At 43.2% G+C, this 23,493-nt stretch overlaps 2 protein-coding genes across 5 annotated transcripts in view; both read left to right on the top strand.

Annotated features, from left to right (window-relative positions):
* The window catches only part of LOC104867535 (WD repeat-containing protein 87), a 21,207-nt gene extending 13,436 nt beyond the window's left edge, over positions 1-7,771 (top strand). The window contains 3 exon segments of the mRNA XM_033765768.1: positions 24-239; positions 1,606-1,862; positions 2,268-7,771. Coding sequence (XP_033621659.1) covers positions 24-239; positions 1,606-1,862; positions 2,268-7,390 — 5,596 coding nt within the window. The 3' untranslated portion in view covers positions 7,391-7,771.
* Positions 7,772-10,232: 2,461 nt separating this feature from the next.
* Positions 10,233-20,514, top strand: LOC104867534 (WD repeat-containing protein 87-like). 4 transcript variants are annotated; one of them, XM_033765771.1, is made up of 6 exons: positions 10,233-10,538; positions 12,778-12,900; positions 15,238-15,405; positions 15,811-16,533; positions 19,767-19,832; positions 20,153-20,514. In XM_033765771.1, exons 2-5 carry the CDS (start codon positions 12,790-12,792, stop codon positions 19,788-19,790), a joined length of 1,026 nt encoding a protein of 341 aa, XP_033621662.1. In that variant the 5' UTR covers positions 10,233-10,538; positions 12,778-12,789; the 3' UTR covers positions 19,791-19,832; positions 20,153-20,514. The 4 variants fall into 4 exon arrangements, 3 of the variants coding, with proteins under 3 accessions (XP_033621662.1, XP_033621660.1, XP_033621661.1); XR_004518004.1 differs by lacking the exons at positions 19,767-19,832; positions 20,153-20,514 and having other exon boundaries at positions 15,811-16,003; positions 16,333-16,528; XM_033765769.1 differs by lacking the exons at positions 19,767-19,832; positions 20,153-20,514 and adding an exon at positions 17,435-17,561.
* Positions 20,515-23,493: the final 2,979 nt, after the last annotated feature.

Genomic DNA, 23,493 nt, shown 5'->3' with positions numbered 1-23,493 from the left:
CATCGTCTGCTGGATGATACAACCAATGCTAACCCACTGATCCGAGAGCTAGCCTGGGAAGGGATGAAGCGTCTAGGAATGGTCACGCATCTCTTTGCCTTGCCTCTGACCCAAGGGCTAATGGATAAGGATGAAAGAGTGAGGAATAAGGCCCTCACCATCATGCCTGAGATTGGAATCCACTCTAGGACCTCACTCTTAAACTTGATCCAGAGACAAGAGACTTTCCAGGAGCTCCAGTAAGTTGTCTGTGCTTTCCTCAATTCTGTTCCACCTGCTAATCTTCTTCTCCCTCTTCTCTATTTTTTCATTCTCTTTCTTCACTAACTTTTTATCCCTGTTCATTAGGCCTCCCAAATCTTTCTTCTTTCATAGACTTCTTCTTTTTTAGATGATGTTATAGTTTGGGTCTAGATGTCCTGCCAACGCCTCATGCAATCATTGTGGCTGAATAGAGAGTGTGTGATGCTGGGATTAAGGGTGTGTGATTACTAAATCAGTATACTGATTGCTTTGGCCCCGCCCCAATCCTGGTGGCCTGGGTATAATATAAGGGACAGAAAGAGGCTTGTCTTCTTCCTGTTGCTTTTGCTACTAGGCGGGCATCACAAACTGCTTCTCCTCTGCAACACCTCAGTGCCACGTGACACTTTGCCTTCGAGTCAGCCAATTATGGACTGAAACGTCCACAAACTGTGAGCTAAATAAAATCCTTCTCCTTTAACTTTGAGTACTGGGTATTTTGTCTCAGCAACAAGAGAAGAGTAAATAACACAGATGAGGTCTTTCTGTGTTACCCAGATTAAAGTCAAACTTGTGATCCTCCTGCCTCAGCTTCCCAAGCAGCTGGGATTACAGGTGCATACCTAGCTTCATGGCTTTTTGGTGTTTTTTTTTTTTTTTTTTTTTTTTTTTTACTCCCAGACTATCCTTGATTGTAGGGGACTGGCCTACAGAGTTTGTACAGAGTCTGACTCTGACAGAAGGACAAACAAAGATGAAAGAGAAAAAGATACAGAGTTAACTTGGAATGAGTGGACCAGGGGACTCTCTGCCTCTAGTGGACGGGAGCCCTGAGTATTTGGCTCACTTCACCTTTGTTCAGACACAGGAGCAAGCAATTAGATTAAGAGAAGATTCATCTGCCTCCTATTAAATATACCATATACCCAAGTGAACAACCAGACCTCAGTTGTATAGACTGTTCTCTAGGACTTGCAAAGTACCAGCATGCATACATGCTGGCAAAGTAGAGGTCACTTAGGCCTTGATCTTCATTATCTGGTCCCCTACACTTGAGGATCCCCTGACTGGGCAATCTTTTATCCATTTCTTTGTTATATTCTTCCTGCCCCTTGCCTTCTTCAAATTCCACTTTCCATTGTTTCCTGCTACCCTGCAGCACCCATACAAATCCCTCCAATCACTGCCATCTTGGCTTCTTAGATTTTTTTCTTTCTTCTTGGCTGTCATTTACCTCAATCTATGCTGTTCCTCTTGACCTCTTTACCAAACTTCCTGCCTATTCTACAGAAGTTCATTTCTTCCCATTCTCTCTCCTGTCCCTGATTCAACACAGTTTTTCTTCTTCTTTGACCTTCATAGGCAAGAGATGGTTGGGGAGGAATCCCTGGACCGCCTGCTGGGGATGCGGCCCACAGATCTCCAAATCCTTTTCACTCAAGTGCAGCAGCGACTGAATGAAAACTTGACCTTGTCAAAAGAAGATAAGCCTCATTTTTCTTTATATGTCCCAAGGGCTTCTGTATCTAGGTCCCCTTCCATACAACCTGCCACTGAAGAAGTTGAAGTCAAGCACAGCAAAGGCCAAAGACGAGGTCGAGCAGGGGGCAGAAAACATAGTATGTATGGAATGACCTGATCCATGCCTCAGGGTCCCCAAGAAGTAGAGTAGTCAGGACTAAAGCGGGTCAAGAGATACCGAGGGGAAGAGAGATAAGTGGAAGATCTCATCATAGCAGAAAATTGTCCAAGGAAGGATCTACCCAAATTTTGAAGATTCCAAAGGTTGTTGAGGGAGGAGCACGGGGAATACAGAAAGGAGATTTTTTTGTTACTTTTAAAAGTTTTATTAGGACACTTTAGTAATAATGATTAGATTCATCATCAATGCTTTCTTTAAAAAGGCAGGGCACAGCACTCTCTGTTGCTACTTCTTTCACAGCAGTTCCCTTAGTTCACACTACATTTGAGAAGAGCTAACCTTCCATACTTTCCTGACCTCCATCTCCTGATTTACTCTGCAGCCCGAAAATTGTTGCGAGGTCTCAGAAAGATGAAAGAAGGAGACTCTAAACAGATGAGCACAGAGCCAGGCCCCATAGAAGCTGAAACTGATCAGAGTGAAACTGCACCACTTGAGATGGAGGACACAACCTTCCACACAAGGTCTTCTGTCAGTAGTTTAAAGGGCTTTCAAGATGTTGAACTTTTGGAGAGAGAGGTCTCAGAGGGTCACACTGATCTGCCCCTGAAGATGCTAAGGAAAATGCGTGACACAAGAGTCAAGAAAGCTGCAGCACAGAAACCCATAAAGAAGCACAAGAAAAGAAAAGAAGAAAAAGATTTAGTTGAGGAAGCTTTGCCAACAATAATAGAAGAACCAGTAAAGAAAGTAATTAAAACTCAGGGGCGGGGTGCTGCTGGAATGCCTGGCCAAAAGGCTGGAGCTGGTGTCTCATGGAGGGAGGCTCTATGTCGTCTTATGACCCTGAGGATATCCGGATCCCAAACAAAAATGTCAGAAGATCTAAACACTGAGTTGGTGACTATGGCTCAGGAGATTCTGGCAGATCGGCAGCCCAGCTGGGAGCTCTTTCAGGAGATCTGCCCCTTGCTGAAGAAAGAAAGCAAGGATATGCTTGAGGACCTTGCCTGGGATGCAGTGTGGCCAGAGGAGAAACCAACTTTTATCTATGAAGAAGCAATTAGAAAGGATATGGTTATTAGAGACAAAAGAGAAATACCAGAGGAGCAAAAAGAGCAAGTGCAAAAGGAAGAAAGGGATGTGCAGGGCTTGCAGGAAATAATTCCAAGAAAAGGCAAGAAAAAGAAAGTTAGCTTTTCAGAAGCAGGTGACCTAAGTAAGAGAAAACAAACATCAAAGAAGGAAGAAAAGAAATCCTCTAAGAAAGTGTCTACAGAAGAGAGGAAGACAATACAAGAAGAAAGTAGAATAGGTGAAAAGGAGAAGAAAATGACCAAAGAAAAGAAAGATGTGAGTGAGAAAGAGGAAATGACAAAAGCAGAAGAGAGAGTAGAAGAAAAACTAGAGAAAGAAGAGAAAGTAGATGAAAAACCAGTCACTGCTGAAGCAAAGCTGTTTTGGAAAGAGTGGAAGAACTCATGGGCTCAGTGGAAACGGGCCCACAATGACAGAAGGATATCCTGGGAGGAATGGATAAAAGACTGGAGCAAAGGCCATCTTCAGGAAGAGAAGAAACTGCCCAAGGCTTACGAGAAGATAATCCCAGAGGAGAAACAACAGGAGTGGGACAAAAGGAAGCTGAGCTTGGATGAGTGGAGACAGGTCTGGGAAAATGTACTGTCACCCAGGTCCAAGGGTAAGAAAGAATTGACTTTAGAGAAAGAAATGTTCACAGAGTGGGAAGAAGTATTTAAGGAATTGGAAGAAGAAAGAGAAGATGAAAAAGAAGAGCTGCCACTCACAGAAGAGCAGATCAAGGTCAGAATACAGAAAAAAGCCCATTATGAAACACAGGAAGCCAAAGAGGAGAAAAGACTAGCACAATTAGAAGAGCACATAGCACCAGAACAAGAGAAACTTGAAAAAGAAGACAGAAAGCTGGCCCAGGAAGAGAGAAAACTTGCCCAAGAATATATGAAAATGCCCCCCAAAGATAAGAAAATGGCTCACATAGAAAGTAAGTTTGCCCAGAAAGAGGAAAAATTGGCCCAAAGAGAAAAGGAGTTAAGCCACAAAGCAGAGCAATTGGCCCACAAAAGGAAGAAACTGGCCAAGAAACTGAAGAAAATTGCTCCAGAAGAAGAGATACTAGCAAAGAAAATAGAGAAAGCTATTGAGGTTAAAATACTATTGGCCCAGAAAGGGGAAACACTGAAGCAGAAGGAGCAAAGTCTGGAATGGCAAGGAAATGAACTAGAGGAACTAGAAGAACTGGAAAAGAACATGGAAGACCTGGCTTTAAAAGAAGTTGAACTGGACCAGGAAGGAGAGGGACTGGTTGAGGAGGAGGAGGAACTGGCTCAGGAAGAGAAGTTACTGGTTTGGAGAGAGGAGACTCTGGCTAAGAAAGAGAAAGCACTGGCCCAGGAAGAAGAGCTGCTGGTGCAGGAAGAAGAGAAACTGGCCCAGGACAAGGAAAAAAACCCCAGGGAAGCAAGAAGATTGGCTCAGAAAAGGCAGAAACTGATAGAGAAAAAAGAGAAACTGGTCCAGGAAAGGGAAAAACTGGTCCAGAACAAGAAAGAATTCACCCAGAAAAAGGAGAGGCTGGCCCAGAAGGAAGAGAATCTGGCTCAGAAAAGGAAGAATTTGGCTCAGGAAAAGGAAAAACTGGCTCAAAGAAAAAAGTATCTCCATCATGTCAAAGAAGAACTCCTCCAGGAGAGAGCGCGATTAGCTCAGGTAAAGCAGAAAATGGGTACGTACAAGGAGACCCTGGATCAGGTAGAGGAGAAGCTGAAACAGGAAAAGGAGATAGTGCTCAAGAAGAAGGAGAAGCTGGATGCTATAGAGAAGAAACTGGTTCAAGCAGGTGGAATTCTGGCTAAAAATCAGGAGAAAGTGGCCCAGGAAAAAATGGAATTATCTTTGGAGAAGAAGGCAGTGTTCCAAGGAAGGAACTTGCTCAGAGATGAGCTTGATATTGCTAAGAAAGAAATGGCATTGAACATGAAAAGGCAGATGGTGGTACTCCAAAACCTAATCGGTGATGAAAGGAAAATAACCCAGGAAGAAATAAAGATGACAAAGATGAAGCGATCACTCATTGTCAAGGAGGGCACACTGAGCAAGGAACAGAGCAGACTTGATATCAAAGAGCTGAATTTTTCTGAGCAAGAATCAAAACTTGCCACAGATGAAAAGAAACTGGCTAAGAAGCAGAGAAAAATGGCCAAGGAAATAAGAACTATTAGAAATCAAGAGAAAACAATGGCAGAGGAAGAAAGTAGATTGGCCAAGGGACAGAGAGAAGTCATACAGGCTGTGGAAGAGGAAGAGGAAGGAGTAATAGAGGAGGAAGAGAAAATCCTGTCTCTTAAACAAAGGCAGAAAAAAAGAAAACAATCAAAAGAAATTGATACCCCAAAGGGAAAGTTTTATGGCAAAGTGGATGAGACTGAAAGTGAAGAGAGAATTTCTAAGGAAATAGAAAGTCTGTTAAAAGAAGTAGGACAAGAAAGTTTGTCTGAAGAGGAGGAGGAAGAAGAGGAGGAAGAGGAAGAAGAAGATATAGAAGAGGAAGAGGTGGAGGAAGAGGAGGAGGAAGAGGAGGAGGAAGAGGAGGAGGAAGAGGAGGAGGGGGAAGAAGAGGATAAGAAGAGGAAGGACAAGGAAAGGAAGAGGAAGGAGAAGGAAAAGAAGAAAAGGAAAGTGGAAGAGGAGGAGGGTTTTGAGGAAGAGAGAGAAAGCATGAGTGAGGAAGAGTTGGAAAGTCTGAGAGAGACAGAAGAGAGAAGCTCAATAGAATCGAGCAAAGAAAAAGACATTTTAAAAAGGGCAAAACTATTTAAGTTACAAGAAGAAAGAGGAAAGGACCTACAAAGAAAGGAAGTGGTCCCTTCTATTGAAGAAAGATTCCTTGGGGTCAAAAGCAAGGATATAAAATGGGGAGTTCTAAAAAGCTTTTCCAGACAAGTGATCTCAGTACCTAGGGATATGGGATGGATGCCACAAATGCCACTGCCTGCCAAACAAATATCCTTGGAAGGAAAAACTACAGCACTCCAGGCATGGAGGACATTCTTACAGATAAAGTTAAAGGATAAAGAAAGAGAACTGTTGGAGAAATATAAACCCATGCCTCTACATGTTTTGGATACAAGTTTAGTGTCCCAAGATCAGGACGTAGAGACATCATTTGTGTCTGACACATTTAGGAAAACCATGGAGGCTCACAAATTCCTACATAGACTCCCAGATGCCAGGTATAAGTGGCTTTTGCAGCATCATCCAGCTCTGAAAGAACGAAGGAGAGTACAACGACCCCTTCCCCAGATCCTTGCTGACAAACAACATCCAGAGGTAGAGGTAAGCCTCTCAGATGTAGAGTGGATCCGCCAGGTCCTAGAAGAGATGGAAGCCGGAGAACAGCTTTCCAGAGATAGCTTTCACAGACTGTGTCAACTCCTCAAAGACCTGACCTCAGAGGGAAACTTAGAGTGGCTACGTCCGGCCATGCTTGAAGCCATTGTGCACCATCACATGCAGGCTCTGGAATCCCAAAGCACAAGGGCCTCAAAGACCAGTGGGGAGTCCATGGGTCTGAAACACCTGAAAGTGATTCCTCCTATAAAAGGAAAGGAAAAGGAAAGTTGGCTAAAACCTTTGATTGTTCCTACACCAAAGTCCTCATTACCTTCCAAGAGGATTATAGACCCAAATGCTACAAATTGGCATCTTTTAGGCGAGCCTTTCAGGAGTACACAGATACAGCAGTTATCCAATGCCCTCAGAGAAATGCAGACACATTTTTATCCTGTCACAAGAGACCTTTTCACAGGTGCCCATGCCTCTGTGGACAAACAAACCCTGGCACTTATGTTTCAGAAGGAACTTAGGGCTTTTAAGGGTAAGGACAAGCTGCCCAAATTGGAGAAGAAGACACAGCCTATCTCACAAAAGAAGGAAAAGGCACCTCCATGGGAGACATTTGTGGCACTGTACCATGTTTTGCGGATGCTCCAGCAGCGATACGCCAAAGACACTGCTGCTTGGATGGAACAGTTCCATCAGCTCATGGACTTGTACCAGCTCAAGTCCCCCAGAATCCAGAGGCTGCTACAAGATCTGCTACTGAGAGAGGAGCCTCAACCCAAACAGATCATCTACAAAGAGGCCCTGAATGCCACTGAGCTAGTACCCGGGGAACGGGTGTTCTACTGCTTGGTTTGTGGTGGCTCTCATACCCCAAGAAGCCCTCTTGGGTTCCAGGATGTGCTACCTCTCCCTGGACAGAATAACGTGCACACCTCCCTTCCTGTAGGTATTGCCAAGTATGGAATCTTGGAACTTGCCTGGAAGAGCCTGCCCCAAGCTGATATTCACCTCACTACAAATTTTCCAACATCATTATTATCACTGCCAAATCTGGGTATGGCTAAAGGCCAGGACTTTTCATTCTCAACTGGAGAAAGGGCTGCTCATCAGACTCTAGACCTGTAAGGACCAGATCAAAGCCCTTTCCCTATTCAGCTCTGCAAACTTGTTTCTGTGTATGGAAATAAAGAGGAGGTTCTTTTTTGCATCAAGTACTTTGATGTGTTCCTTTTCATCAAAATTTATTTTTTCAGAAAGGTCACCAGAGATGCATACTTCCATGAGTGGGACAATGTCCAGCAGGGAGTAGTATTCACTCTGTGAAGCTCTTGAAGAGTCTGTCCTTGCCCTCTTTCTTCCTTGTCTCCCAGTATCCCTGCCTCCAAAACTACAGGAAGGAAAAGCAACTGCTACAAAGCTAATGTATATTTGCATTAATATAAGAAGTAGAGAGTGGATTTAGGAATTAGAAAACCCGCCGGGCGTGGTGGCGCACACCTGTAATCCTAGCACTCGGGAAACTGAGGCAGGAGGATCGCAGTGATTTGAGACCAACCTGGGCTACACATTGAGTTCCAGGGCAGTCTGAACTACATAGTGAGACCGTGTCTCAAAAAAACCAAAAAAAACCCCTACATTTTCCTCTTAGTATATGGGGGCATACTATGGGGATTGACTCTAACTCCCTTATCATAGCTGTGCATGATGACTTGAGTCCCAAATAGCAATTGTGTTGGGTATTGAGATCCTTAGAGTAAAGGAGAAAGCTCCAACAAGTTTGAGCCAGCACCATCTGTTGAGTTCATCAATGGATCCCCTTAAAGAGTGTAGTCATCTGGAGTTAAAACAGAAAGAAAATGAGAGAAGCCTATGTCTTTCATTTCTTTTGCTACCTCCGGGACATTGGGTTCGAGAGAGTGATAGAATAAGAATCAGGAAGACTAAGTATAGGCACAAATAGGTCCCCAGTTGTCTACAAATTTATGGCCTTTCTTTCCAACAAACATAAGATTTAACTGGAAAAATGTATTACAGTAGAGGAAGTTGTCATTGCCAGTAATCCGGTTGTTTGTCTTTATGAGTGGGGCATGTACTGGGGATCAAACTTGGGACCTTGTGCTTGTGAGGCAGGTGGTGGAACCACTGAGCTAAATCCCCTGACTTCCTGTTCTCTCTTTGATTGCTCCTTAATCCTGTCTCGAAATGAAAAAGATCTGGAGAAAAATCCGAGTGCGAAGGTCTTAGGTTCAATACTCAGCACTGGGGTTGGGGTTGAGGGTAGGAGAGGGGCTTCAGAAGTAAAAAGGATATCATGTAGTACTAACTGGAGGACTAGAAGTCCCTAAAGCAAGCAGAATTCCTGTATCATAATCATCATCATTATCTACTATCAAGGGACCCTAGGGAACAACCCACAGCACTTGGGAGTTTTACCTGAAGTCCCAGTTTCCCTAAGGAAAGACAGAAACGCAGAGGAAACTCTTGCCCTCTTGTGACCACACCCCCTGAGAGTCAGAGATCCGAACGGATTTAGGAGCGCAGCGCCTCGCTCTCTGGGAAATCCAGTCCAGCCTCATGGTCCAAACCAGGGGTCGTGGTCCCCGAGGCAACACCGAGAGCGGTTCCAAAGCCCCAACGTGAAGGACGAACTCTCCCGCCTCGAGGAAAATCCAGCACTAAGAAGGGAAGGCGGCGGTGGAGCGGGAGCAGGCGAGCCCGTCCTCTGGGGGGGCGGGGCAGATGGGTCCTCCCGAGTGGCACCGCCCTCCGACGTTGTGAGCAAGCGCGTCAGAGTCTCCGCCTGGCGCGAACTGGCCCCACCCCACCCCACTTGTCCGCTTGATCGACTGGTGTCTCCCGCTGTATAGCAAAGGCGGTGATGGCGTTTGACAGCCCAGCCTGGCGAAAACAAGGGTCTTGGAGAGCAGGGGACGGATGGCGTCTCTGCTCCCACCCGGTCCCTCTCGACGTTAATTTAGGTCCCGCACGCCGAGGCCAGGAAGCAGGGAGAATGATGAGGTGCGCTCGGGGGTCCTCGCAGGAGTACATTCCAGGGACCTCCCTGCCCTACCTGTTTGCCTCTGTGGGGTGGTGTAGAAGCGAGCCAGAGGTGCGGCCGGGCACTGTCCTGTTTGGTTGCCTTAAACTCTGCTGTTCTGTTTTGTGGCTTCCTCAGGCTTCGTGAGCTTGGGTGCTGCCACTGTAAAGGGCTCCATGGAGACCCCTTATAACCACCAAGAGCCCACCCTCCTGTGTGGCTGCTGATGCGGGGCTTCTGTCATAAAGGCCAGAGCCTTACAGGCGCAACCCCGCATGTGCAGTGACAATGGCATCGTAGCTATGAACATGCCAGGAGTCGGACTCTGGCCTTGCCACGTTCTAGCTGTGTGGCTGGGGTTTTCCTCTCCTGGAGAGAGGGGGATGATACGCAGAGGTTGAGATAGAGTTGGCGTGGTTTGTTTAGCTAACACAAATGTGGACCGTCCAGTTGCCCTTTGAATTTCACTGAAAATAACTTTTTAGCATAAACGTGTACCAAATAATTTGAAATTCAAATGTAACTTTTCTCTGGCAGCCCTGCTTTAAGGGGTTGTTAGGAAACAATGCATGGACAAGTCTTGACATGTCTTGCATGACAGTACCTGACACATGTAAAAACACAAAATTTAGTTCTATAAAAAGGTCCAGGCTGGGCATGGTGTCGTTACATGCCTGTAATCTCAGCACTTGAGAGGCTGAAGCAGGAGGATTGCTGTGAGTTCGAGGCCATCCTAGGCTACACAGTGAGTCCAAGGCGAGCCTGAACTACCCTGTCTCAAAACTGCCCCCGCAAAGGTTCGACCCGCCCTGTGTGTGTGTGTGTCACCTGGGTGTACTGTCTTACAGAGCCAGCCCCCAGAAAGCCATTCTCATAAAGGTCCCCCACCTCACCACCATCCCACTCCAATATACTGACGTCTTACCCCATCAGGAAGCACTGGATTCCCGTCGCCTCCCTGCAGTTAGCACATTCACTTGGGGGTTTTTCAGGTTCTTAGGAACGTTGGTGCTCTCTCTGTTCTAGTGTGTGGCTTGTCTGGAATGGAGGGGTCGGATGCATTATGATGGAGCCAGCGACACACTTGCTCTGGGAAGTCGTACCTAGGGTTTGTCTCTTCTACGGTTGGCTGCGAAATCCGTGGGTGATGAGGGCACGAGAGCTAGGAGGGAATGGAAAGTGAATGGGGAAGCCTGTGATGCTAAATATTAGCAACGGGCTTCCCCAGCAAGTTCGGTGAGTGGCTTTAGTCCTGCGGGGCTCGTTAAGGCTCCCGCCTGCCATATGTGAGGTGAGACTGTTGAGTCTGAGAAGTCTGAAGGGGAAAAAAATGGGAGATAGTGAAGCAGGAGTAGTGTTACAAATATGTTTGACTTCGATGTTTGTTTCATTTCTTATTCCCCCTCAATCTTAGCATAGCCCTTGACAGTAATAGCACCCTGAATTGATACTGTATTTTTATTATAGAGCCTTTTAAATTTCATTATCTCACTTTGTTTTTTCTAAGTGCTTTAGTAGGGAAACAGAGAAGGGCATTCTTCAGTCAAGAGGGATGAAAGTGAAATGCCTGGCTCTCATTTTAAACTGATGGAAAGCAGGCTTAGCCTAGGATTTCGACTGAAGTGTCTGGCATCTCCCAATTTCCTAGTCAGAGCTCCTAGTCTTAAATTACCAGAGGAAACTTTAGGGAGTCCCTGAGACTGTGAGATCTAATCTCCTTTTTCTTCACAGTAGCCTCTTCTGTATTTTCACGCTCCCGTTTTGCTGGCTTCTTCCTCTTAACATTTAAACATATTTGGTTTTCTTATTTTAAAAAATCCTTCTTTGCAGAGCCTAATGATTTGGTCTTCTTATGTGTGTCTTAGAGATTTGAAAGCAAGATTTTGAAGAACTTAAAATTTGTGGTAAAAATTGAAGTAAGGTACTGACTCTTGCTAGATGGAAAAGAATTGCTTAGAGTTGCTGAGCTCTAGGGATAGAAATCATGAAGTAGGGCCGCCATCGCACACTGGTGACAGCCAGTGCTGCCAACGAGATAAGTAGAAAAATTAAAAATAAGCATTTAAGAAATTTTGTAGCAATTTAATGAAATAATGTAGTCATGTCTTTTGAACTTAATAAAAATCTGCAGTTAATTTTTTTCTTTGATTCCATATTCTTTTTTACCTCTCCCTTTCTTTCTCTCTTCTCCTTTCCCTTCTCCCTCTCATCCCTAAGCTCTGAAAAGCTACACTTCAGTGGTCTTGAGTTTCTTACCTTTCATTTATACTCCTCGGTTCTCTCCTATCTGCCTTCCGGAATCACTTCTGTGATACTCTTGTCATTAAGGGCACTATTATCATTTGCCAATTCCATTCTTTGCTTCCTCTTACCTGACCTACCTTCCCAGGTCCTGGAGAGAACTTTCTGTCTCTGTAGTTTCTCCTTCTTAGCATGTTTCCCCAAAATTAAACTGGTTATTGAGTTTCTTTTGCATGCTGCATACTGTCCTCTGGGCATTTTCCTCCTGGTACATGGCTTCAGCTATCCCTTTAGGCTGGTCATTTCCAAGCATTTATCTCCAACCTCAAACTTTCCTAATCTTTAGACCCATCTACCCAGTCATTCAACTATTCCATAGTCACTTAAGTATATTTCAAATTGATCTTTTCTCCTTCATATCTGTTCTTATTTTAACTTTAGTTTCCTGGAATTCATAAAACTTCATTCAGAACTGTGTCCAGAAAGCCAGGGACCATTCCAGATTTCTCTTTCCTGACTTCCTAGACCCAGTTCTTTTTCAGGGCCCATATATTTCACCCTCTAAAGTTTTTCGTGTGTGTAGGAGTTGGGAGAGGTACTGGAGATGGAACCCAGGAGCTTATACATGCTAGACAAGGACTCTGAGCTACATTTCCAGCCCCTGAACTTGTAATCCTCCTGTCTCAACCTCCCAAAGAGCTGGAGTTACGTATGTATGCCTCTATGTCTGGTTATCTTTTCTACAATTTCATATAAATGGAATCATATATAGTATGTGCTCTTTTATGTCTTTTTTGTACTCTGTGTGTTTTTTTGCACATCTGTGTTATTGAATCCGTAGCTCATTCTCTTATTTGTGTGTGTGTGTGTGTGTGTGTGTGTGTGTGTGTGTGTGTTAGTGTTGGGCATTGAACCCAGAGCTTTTGCACAGAACCATATCCCCAGATCCTTTTTCTTTTTTCTTTTGAGATAGAGGCTCAGTAAATTGCCCAGGTTGAGCTCAAACTTTTGAGCTGCCTGCTTTAGCTACCCAGAGTGCTGAGATTACAGGTGTGCACCATCATGCCCCAGTTTACCACTATCTCTTTAAAGCAAAGGAGCTTCTTCCATTTATAAAGAAGTCTTCTACTTCCACCTTCTTTGCCTTGTCTTGCTCTTCTCTCCTTTTCAAATCTCTTAATTTCCAGTCCAACTTTAGATGTTGAGATTTAGTTACTCTTCTTACTTTCTATAGGTTCTATGATCCATGATGTCTGGGAAGAGGTGGAATGTCACTGGAATATCAGCTTCACCCAGACTCATTCCTCAGTGGAAGGACCTAAGATTCCTCATAAATAAGATCCTGAAGGACATAAAGGTGATGTGTACAAAAGTTACGAACACTGTGTACTTCGCCCTGTCCCTGCCAGAGAAGGCTGTGGCATGGACAACATATGAACAGCTTTGGCAAGGTCGCCCCATTCTCCCCAACAAGCTCTTCTTCAACACTGAAATGATAACATTAGGTACAATTAGAACACTTTCTCCTACCGGTCATAAAATGGATACACGAATTAAACAAGCAGGAGGCATCTCATCTTACACGACACTAAGGCCCTGCGCTCTTTTTCTTTTTCCACCACCCTTAATATGTTAGCATGCTATGTTAAGGTTGTAAGGTAGTTCCCGTACTTCCAAGTGTAAGCTTCAAATTGTAAGCAGGTAGAAGAATGGTCAGAGAGCCATAGGCCTGTGCCAGCCTTGGAGTACCACGGTAGTACTTTTTGTGGCCAGAATTGCTGGGTCCACAATCACCGTAAATCAGGAAGTAAGGGGAGGTGAAGGAAAATAATTGATATACAGTAGGCAGCACAGTAACAGACACAAGCACATTGCTTGTGTTTAAAGATAGCTTTAGTCTTCTACTAGCATTCTCCATGGAATCACCTTGATGTAGTTCAATGAATGAATGATTGTTTATACAGGAAGGCTGGGAAAGAGGAAAGAAATAGGGACTAGAACGAGGTTAAGTAAATGTGCTTTCTGATTCAGCTTACTGAATGAGAAATGGACCCCAGGGTCTTTTCTCTCAACTCTCCATAACCACTAAATTAAAAAAGAAAGCTCTGAAAATGAGAAATACAGGGAGAAGAGAGATTCTGAGTTGAAGATATTGATCTCGGTGTATGAGTACAGTCCCAAATCCTTTGTGGGTGAGGAAGCAGGCATGATGGATGTTATAAATAAAGAAGTATTAATACTTTTGTTTCATTTAGTATTATACGATCTAGTTTAGTGGTCAAGGCACAAATTCTGATGCACAGGAACTTGGAGAGTTAGATTCACGTGGCATTATTTAGGAAGCAGGTATAGAACAAGTATCTGATGAAATAGCGAACCCCCAAAGTAAACTTCATGAGCCTCAATTTAGACTGATTAGTATGAGTTTATGTACATATATCATAGATAGGCTGCATCAGTGGAAGATAGCATGTGTTGTATAGTTCTGTGTAACACGTTAAAAGGTACACATCCCACTTCACACACACACACACACACACAAACACGTGTGCACATTGGGGCAGAATACAATTTTAGAGCTGAAGCAGTAAACCCCACACTGTGAAGATCACCCATTTCCCTTTATACACATAATAGTGAAGTAAGAACGTATCATAGGATGTAGCTATCACATATGGTGAGCATTCTCTTACATGCCTGTAATGTGTGAGTTTCTCACAGGCAGTAAATCATGTGTGTGTGATTGTGACAGGATTGGTGCTTTCCTTGCAGGCAGGAACTATGAAAATTTGTTCCAACTGTGATCAGTATAGTTACTTCCCATGATTGGGTTCCTTTTTCATACTTATATGGAATTGTAGTCCTTTCTTTTACAAGCATTTTTTCCCCTGGAGATGGAACCCAGAGCCTTCACACTGAACTACTTCCCCAGCCCTTTTTTATTTTTTGAGACAACAGAGTCTCATAAAGTCATTAAGTTCCCCAGACTGGGCTCGAATTCATGATCTCCTTCCCTCAGCCTCCCGGTGTTGCTATTGCAGACATGTGCCACCACGCCTTTTTTTTCTTTTTTATATTTGATTGTGACTTTTTAAATATCTCTTCCTCCACTGGATTCTTCTCTTTTTGTTTGATTGATTTGGTTTGGCTTTTGTATTGTTATAGATCAAATCCAGGGCCTCACATTCTAGGCAAACACTCTACCACTAAGCCATAGCCCTGGCCCAGGACTCTTTATTCCTAAGATCCAAGGCCATGTTTGTTGTGCTCAGCATTATATTGCCGGGGTATTTGATAGAACCTATCAGCTGTTCCCAACCTCATTACTGTGTCTGAACTATTCAACACAGAAAATTATTTGAGGGTCTGGTTTCTCATTTTTTGCAATGCTAATAATTAGATGAGTAGGGGAAAATCCATTCAGTATTTAGAATGGATACCTTAGGACATTGAGGCTTCCTTTTCTTACAAAACTTGATTGAGAAATTCTAGAAGATGCTTTGATCAATAAAGATGTATCCTGTTGCAAGCTGAGGGCAAGAGAGGGACAACTCCCCAAATAATGTTTTCCACTATTAGGGTGAATGAATACCAGTTAGCTAAAAATGTCCACTAACCCTTCAACAAATATTTATTAAGTGAATGAATAAGAGGAAACTTGGGCCTTTTAGCTCAGGCCATTCTTCCCTCTCAGACTGATGAAGGAACAAACAACGATGTCGCTGTTTTGAGTGACTGGCCTGAAACTCTCTACCAAGAATCTCACCATCCTCAGAACAAGCCTTTAGTGTACTTCTACTTCGTCGATGTCAACTATTTTGTCTTCTTAAACTGGGTGGAACTGTATGGAAAACAAATGCAGGTAAAGCTACTTCAGTGTTGTTTTGTGTTTCTTTTCCCCCTCCTCTTTCCTAATCCAATTCACAGGCATCGCACCTAAACTGGGCTCATTTCAGAATGATGGAAGTGACTCCGAATTAATTCATTTGAGTATCCATCTTCATATTCAGTTTGACTTAGATTAGCCCACAGAATGCATATTTCCTAAAAAAGTATCATGAAAGCCAAGAAAAGGACCTTCAACATGGTGCTTCTATCACATACCCAGCACCTAATAGTAGGAACTCCCGAGGTCAAGCTGTCCCATCTTTCCTCAATTAACAAAAGGGAATAGGGATCCAAATATTCAGCCTTTTTCTACTGCATACTTTCAGGAGATGATCTGGCTCCATGATCAGGCTTCCTTACATCTCTCATCCTCTTCTAGGCAGTGCTTTGGGTACAGAAAAAAGATACAGATGCAAAAGGAGGGATTGAGAAGGTGAAGTTTCATGGAATGGAACAAGTGCCACCCATCGAAGCAATGGTCCACACAGCTTCCTACCACATGTTAATTGCTTACTGTGGTGACATGCGCCTGAGGCTCTTTGGAGATCATCGTCAAGCATTCACACCTCTGGGTATAGTGCCCTGTCATTTCTCCATCAGTTGCCTCTGCTATGACTCGGAAGCGGAGATGCTGCTGTCTGGCATCCTGGGGGCTGTTGTGACCTGGTTTATTTTACCAAATGGCAGGGGCCTCCAGATGGCTCAAACAGTACCCATGCCTGGTGGTGAACTTGTACAGGGCTTGTCCCTGAATACTTCCCAGGGCTCCCTGCAAGTTCTATGTGAGAATGCAGTGCGAGTCTTTACCCACCAGGGTCAGGGCCAGCTGAAAGAAGTAAAGAAGTTCACCCTTGTAACCAGCGGCTCCTCCATCACTTGTTCCTTTGTTTGTGTCTCACAGGGCACTTTTTATGCCGGAAACAGAGCTGGGGAGATCCATGCTTGGAGTTTAGACCAGAGTAACTTCCTCCACAGCTTCCAGGCCCATTCTTTATCAGTGCTATGTATCCATAGTAGGCCAGAGACCTACACTTTACTAACAGCAGGTAGTGAAGGTGTACTGAGGGAATGGAATCTTGCTTCTGGGGATTTGCTGAGGCAGGTGAGTATTAATGAGAATCTACAGCAACTGAAGTTCATTGATAACACTACTTTTTTCTGCCAGAGTACCTCTACGTTCTCATTGCACCATTTGCCTTACTTTTATAGCCTTTTCAATGTCTGTGGTTCTGCTCCCTAGCACCTGCAGCGGGTCTGCTGTGGCCATAATTGGACTCGGATCTTATGTGTCACTGAGAATGGTTTGTTGCGTTTCCTGTCTCCAGTAACAGGGGATCTCTTGGTTATCACATGGCCTCTGCTTGTCATGAATAAGGCTGTAGCATGGGCCTATGACTCAAACAGAGAGGAGCTCTTTGTGGCAACAGACAGCTCAGAGGTGCTGGTATTTGATACAACATGCTCTCCTTGTCCAGCCAAGTATCTTGTGTGTACTTCAGAAAATCCCAGGGATAAAGTAAGATGCCTGGCCTATGGGAGGTTCCATTTGGGTAAGGGCCTGGAAGGACTGATGTTCTGTGGCTATGAAAGTGGCATTGTGAGCATCCTCTCCCACTGCAGTTTTGCACGAATAGAGAAGACCATCCACACTGGGGCAGTGTTGGCCTTATCTACCCTGGAAGGATCCCAAGAAAACTCCTTATTCTGTTCCTAAGGCAAAGATAACATTATACACCTGACAGAGGCTGTGCTTCAGGACAGCAAGGTTATCTTGCAGCCTGTCGGCAAAATTCACTGTGGTTGCCCCCTAAAACACATGATGCTTTTGCCTGGTTGTGTGGCTGCTATCACTGAGAACTCCGGCTGGTGTCTCTGGCGCTATCAAGACTTCTTGATTTCATCCAAATCAAAACAAAGCTTTATGTTTAGAGAGACAAAATGCCTGCACAAGTGTACTGTCACTTCATTTGATGTCTGCTTTTCCCTCAAACTTTTTGTCACAGGGGCCATTGATGGCTCAGTCCGGATCTGGGACTTCTGTGGAAGACTTGTAACAGAGTTGGCCTCAGCACTGCAGTTTGGACCACTGTGCTTTGCCAATGATCGGGGTGACCTGCTTTTGACTATCAACCAGAGCATCTACATAGTATCTTGTCTAAAATTGGTGCCTCCAACTTGCCTGATTCACCTATGTAGCTTAAGCAATGTAGACGAAGTACAAGAAGTTCCTAAGCCCTTCCTACCTAGCTTCTTTTTTTTGTTTGAAAGGGTATTTATACCCAAATTTGTCTATTTGGGACAAGGCCTGCAGGAATTACAGGAGCTGGAGACCCTTGGCAACAAGCGAGTCATTGCCTTTGATAACACTGTGCCCCATGTTGTAGAGGAGACCCATACATCCCTTGTAATTCAAGACACATCCAATTTGCAGTTTTTGGAGGATAAAGATATTGATTTGTCTACTCTTGACCCCAAGCATAATCGTCCCCCATATGTGGTTCCTGCTCAGTTACAACTGGCCAGGTGGGATGGACTCAACACCTACCTCATGTTACAGTGCTCCTTTGGTCAAGGGAAGCAATGGCCCTTTGCTCCTGATTGCTACATCCCCAACTCAGTGATCCGTGCCTGTCTTTGGCCCGAGGGTACCCCAATCTTCCTACAGTATGATCTGTACCCACCCTACCAAGGTAAGGACCGGGACATGACTGAATTCTTAAGATCTCAGCCACTGTCACCTGTGACTCTAGAAGCAAAAGTCTCAATGGGTAAACAGAAGGATAAACTCAAGGAGCAAAAGAGAACTTCCTTTAATGTCCTTGAAGATACAACAAACTAAAATTGGTTGGGGAGAAAATTTAGTGAAGGGTTAATAAACAATTTAATAGAGATCATTCTCAACCTCACAGTTTATTGTTCTGTAGAGAAATACAAGAAATATTTTGATATCCTGGAAAAAATTTTTGGCAGTTACCAAATATCTTCAAGTTTGCATACTGAGACAGCCTGTCGCTTACTGAAAGACACAACCCATTACAATTCACATATCCGTGAGCTAGCATGGGAGATGCTAGAGAGGCTGGGCTTCATGAGCCATCTTTTTGCTGTACCACTGACTATGGGATTGATGGACAGTGATAAGAATGTTCGGACTAAGGTGTTATACCTTATGACAAGAGTTGCAGGCATCCAAACCAAGACTGGGCTTGTTCACCTGCTGAAGAAACAAGAACTTCTCCACGAAATGCAGTAAGTTGGATGGTGATGTTCTCCTCTGATTCCTAGCTTCCAGAATCTGATTTCTTTTTGCCCTTTACCACAGCCTCTTTGTTATTCTTTCCCTTGCCCCTTGTCCCTTATTTCTGTTTGCTCTTTTCCCCCAGCATCTTCCTCTTTTCTTCTAGCCACTGGATCCTATTTTTCATCATTTTCTCACTGCCTTAAGATTCCTCAATATTCAAATCCACAACTCTCTCAAAGAAGTATGCCACCTTGACTATTCATTGCTATTCTTCATTCTCTCTTCTTTAGTGCTATAGGGATTGAACACAAAGCCTTGTACATATGAGGTAAGTGCTCTACCACTGAGCTACACTCTAGTTAGTTACCTTCTCCCCTTCCTTTCCTATCCTCCCATTTTCTTCCTCCTCTGCCTTTTCTTCCTTCTTGTTTTTTCACTGGGGATTAAACCTAGGACTTTCACACTGAGCTGCATTCCAGCCTTTTTAATTTTTATTTATTTATTTTTTGAAACAGGGTCTCACTAAGTTGCACAGCCTGGGCTTCAACTTGCAGTTCTCCTGTTTTCAACTTCCCAAGACAGCTAGGATTACAGTCATGGACCTTTATGCCCAGCTATCATTCATTCTTGTTTTTTTGTTGTTGTTGTTGTTTGTTTGTTTTTTGGTACCAGGGATCGAACTTGGGTCCTTGAGCTTGCGAGGCAGGTGGCGGAACCACTGAGCTATATCCCCAGCCCTATCATTTTTTCTTCTGTATCCATGTTTTACTTCAGCCTATTGTATTTTAAATGACATTTTATCCCTGTCTCTTCTAACTTCCTTTTTAAAAAATATTTTTGTCTTATCATTAGCTCAACTCTGTCCTTCTTTCTCCTTGACTTTTGTAGGCTGGAAACTATTGGAAGAACCTCTCTGGGCCAGCTGCTGGGGATTCAAGCTAGTGATATCCATTGCATGCTTACTCATGTGCAGTGGCGGCTAAACGAAAACTTGACCTTGTCACATAAAGATAAACCATTTACTTTTTCTTTTGCTATACCGAAAGAAGAAGAACTTGAGGTCACTGCTAAACAAACATTTATACCTTTTCCAGAACCTGAAAAGATCATTGAACTGAAGAAAAGAAAGAAACATGTTCAAGCAAAGAGCAGAGAGCTTAGTATGTATGGGGTATGATTGGGGTCCACCTCATTAAGGTAGAGCCAATAAGACCAAGGTATATATAAAATGATACCAATGGTAACAGTTAAGTGGAGGATCTTATTCACAGAAAGTAGCCTTCCTGAGAAAGATCACCACACATGTGCCAGTCTTTTTTCTTTAGAATATGGAAGTCAGCATGACGAGTGACCATTTCTAAATTATAAACCGTTAGTTCTTGGTGCCTTTTTATCTTTAATAATAGTTTACTAAAGTAGATATAACAAAAGATCTTACTTAGGACCTCCATTTTTTCTCTCTCTCTCAATGTCTCTGCAGTTAAAAAGGCCCTAAAAGTTGCCAGCAGACGCAGGATAGAATTTAAAAAGGCTAGTGCTGTGAGTGTGACTTCAGAGGATTCACATGGAAAAAGAAAGGTCAGGGAATCAGAGCAAGTTGACAGCCAGGTTGTTACCTTGGAACCAGAGCTACCACTCAGTACTTTCAGCCCACTCGAACCCCAAGATGATGTTGAAACAAAAGAGAGCATATTGGAGGCTACAAAAACCAAAGAGAGCAGAGAAGCTGTGGAGATCACAGAGGGCATAGAGACTACAGATCAACATAGCATTAAAGATGTTGAAGAAGTGATCCATAAGCTGGAAAGACAAGAACACATTAAAAGGCTTTGGAAAAGGGCAGCTAAAAAGAGCCGAAGAATAGCAGAGAAGTGGAAAGAGAAAAAGACTTCACAGGGTATTTCAGAGATGACTACAGACGAGCCCAAGGAAGAAGTCAAAGAAGTCATACAGTTTTCTGAACCAGAAAAAGATACAAAGAAGAAACATAAAAATATTAGTCATGGTTTAGCTGGGACCCCTGGATGTATATCTAGATCAGACATCAGGTCTTGGAGGGATAACATTTGTCACCTTGTCACCTCAAGGATAGCGAGTTGTGATCCAGGAATGTTAAGAGATCTGGGTAAAGAACTGATAGAAATGGCTCAGGTTGTCCTTGCTGACCGAAAGCCCAGCTGGGATCTCTTCAAAGAGATCTGTCCCCTTTTAAAGGACTCAAGCCTATTTTCATCAAAATTGCATGATGGAAAATTGGGAGAACCACCTATCAAAACAGAAAATGTGGTTGTAGGGGCTGTCAATGAAGGGGCAGTAGTATTGAGAGAACAAGAGACTAAAAAAGTGATAAAGAAACATGTAAAAATTTCTCCAAAAGTTAAGAAAAATGCTGCTTTCTTAGAAGATCACCCAGTCTTACAGAAAAGAACATTTAAGAAAGCAGTAAGGAAACTGGGCAAGCAAGAAAGGAAAATAGTTGAGGAAGAAAGAAAACTGACAAAGCCTGAGAAAATGTCAATGCAAGAAAGGGAGCAAATGACCAAGGATAAAAAGAAATGGACCCACCCAGAACAAAGAATGCTTTGGAAAAAAGAAATACTTGCTCCCCAAAAAAAGAAATCAATTATGAAAGAAGAGAAAATACTCCCAAGAAGAAAAGAGACTAAATGGAAAAGAGAGGAAATTACTTGGAAAAAGAAAGAATATGATCTTGGAAAAGGGGAAGCCAACTCTGGAAAGGAAAAAGTGGAACTGGGAAAAGATTATGCAGGCCCATAAGAAAGATTTACAGTTCAACGAAGAGAGGTTGTTATTCCCAGAGAGTAAACTAGATGAGGAAGAAATCCTAGGCGTAGAGGAACAAGTTGCAGAAAAGAAGAAACAGTCCCATGAAATGAAAAAACACAGCTGGGGAAAAGAGGAACCCATAGAGGAAGAGGAAAAAGAAGAGGAAGGGGAGGAAGAGGCATGGGAACTGGGTACATTGTCTCTGGATTATCTGTGTATTGAAGAGGAAGGATTGTCTGAGGAAGACAGAAAACAAGCACCAGAAAGGGAGAGTTTGGCAGAGCAGGCGAATAAGCTGGCCCAAGAAAAGAAGAAATGGCTTGCAAAACAGGAAAAGGAGCCCCATAAAAACAAACAAATCCAAGAAAAGAAAAAAATTGAGAAACAAGATGAACAGAAGGAAAAAGACCAGAAAGAGGTTCTTGCCCAGAAAGAAGAGAAGGAGAAAAAACAGAAAAGAAAGAAACTGGACCTAGAGGAGGATGAAAAATTTGGGGAAATGAAAAAGTTGTCACAAAAAGATAAACAAGCTTGGAAAAAGAAAAGAAAATATTCAAAAGGGGAGAGAAGAACTCAGAAAGAGAAAATTGAGGAGCTGAAACAACAGTCCTGGGAAAAAGAGAAAGTGGACCTAGAAAAGATGGACAGGGTTAGAGAAATGAAGAAAAGTTCACAAAAAGAAGAACAAGCCCAGGAAGAAAAACCATTGGTCTGGGAAGAAAAGAGACAGACTTGGAAAGAAAATAATTGGGCCTGGGAAGAGGAAGAGACTCTGGTTCAAAAAGTGGCGGAAGAAGTTGAGAAAATAAAACAAGAGCCAAGAGGAAAAATAAAACTGGTCCCAGCAGAGGAGAAAATGATGAAGGATATTGAGAAAATGTTCCAAGAAAAAGAGGAACAGGTCATGGAAAAAGAAAAACAAGCTAAGAGAAAGGAGGAACAGACTAGTAAAGAGGAGGAAACAGCTGAGAAGGAAAAAAAGCAGACTCAGAGAAAAGTGAAACTAGGCCTACAAGAGGAAAAACTGATCCAGAAAGAAATACATAGACAGAAAGAGAGAGAGGTTGAGCAAAAAAAACAACAGGCCTTGGAAAAGAGAAAACTGTCCCAAGAAGAAGAGGATGTAAAGGCTGGTGAAATGGAGAAACAGTTTCAAGATAAAGGAGAAAAGTCCAAGAAAAAAGAGAAAAGGGCATTAGAAAAGAAACTGACTGAAGAAGATAGTAAAGAGAGGAATATTGCTAAGAAAGAAAAGGCCAAAGCCAAAGAAGGCATCGAGATAATTAAGAGAAAGAAAAAAATAAACCAAGAAGAGAGAGAAACTATGAAAGAAGAGAATAAATTGTTCCAGGAAGAGAGGACTTTGTCTCATGACAGTAGGATCAAGGAGATGCACACTGCTGAAGGAAAGACAACCAAAGAGAAAAGAATACAGGCAATAAGGAAACCTGACAGAGAAAAGGGGATTAGTTCAGAGGAGAAAAAGGTTAGTCCCAGGGGGGAAAATACAGAAATGAAAGAGAATCAACTACTGAAAGTCTTTGCTGGGATAATTAAAGAAATGTGTCCAGTGTCTTTGGAGGAGGAGATAGAAATAACTGAGGAAGAGAGATCATCCATTATGAGAAGTGAAGTTGAAGGCCATGGGCCAAGTGAGGAAATTACCAAGGAAGAGAGAGAACAGGCTCAGAAAGAGAGAAAACTAAAGATGACAGACCGTCCACCAAAGAGAGAACACTTACTGATGAAGAGAGCTTGGAGGAGGACCAAAGACTTTTGGAGGAGGTCCAGGACAAGATTTTATTTGATAAAATTCAAGTAAAGACTGTATTAAAGAATGTCCAGGAGCAAAATCTGTTAGAAAAAAAGCAGCTAGAGGAGCTTCTGGAGAAAACTGAAGAGAATGAATCAGAAAAGACCCAAGTAAAGTGGTTATTAGAGACTATCAGAGAGAAACTCTTTGAGGGCTTATCTGAGAGTGAGACTGAGGAGGAAACAAAGGAAAGTCTAGTTAAGAAAGGGAAAGAGGAGGAG

Source organism: Fukomys damarensis, unplaced genomic scaffold (assembly GCF_012274545.1).
Source record: "Fukomys damarensis isolate Sample0158 unplaced genomic scaffold, DMR_v1.0_HiC HiC_scaffold_19, whole genome shotgun sequence".
In the NCBI taxonomy this organism is placed as follows: Eukaryota; Metazoa; Chordata; class Mammalia; order Rodentia; family Bathyergidae; genus Fukomys; species Fukomys damarensis.
Note: the sequence above shows the minus strand (reverse complement) of the source record. Positions and strands in the feature narration are given on the sequence as shown.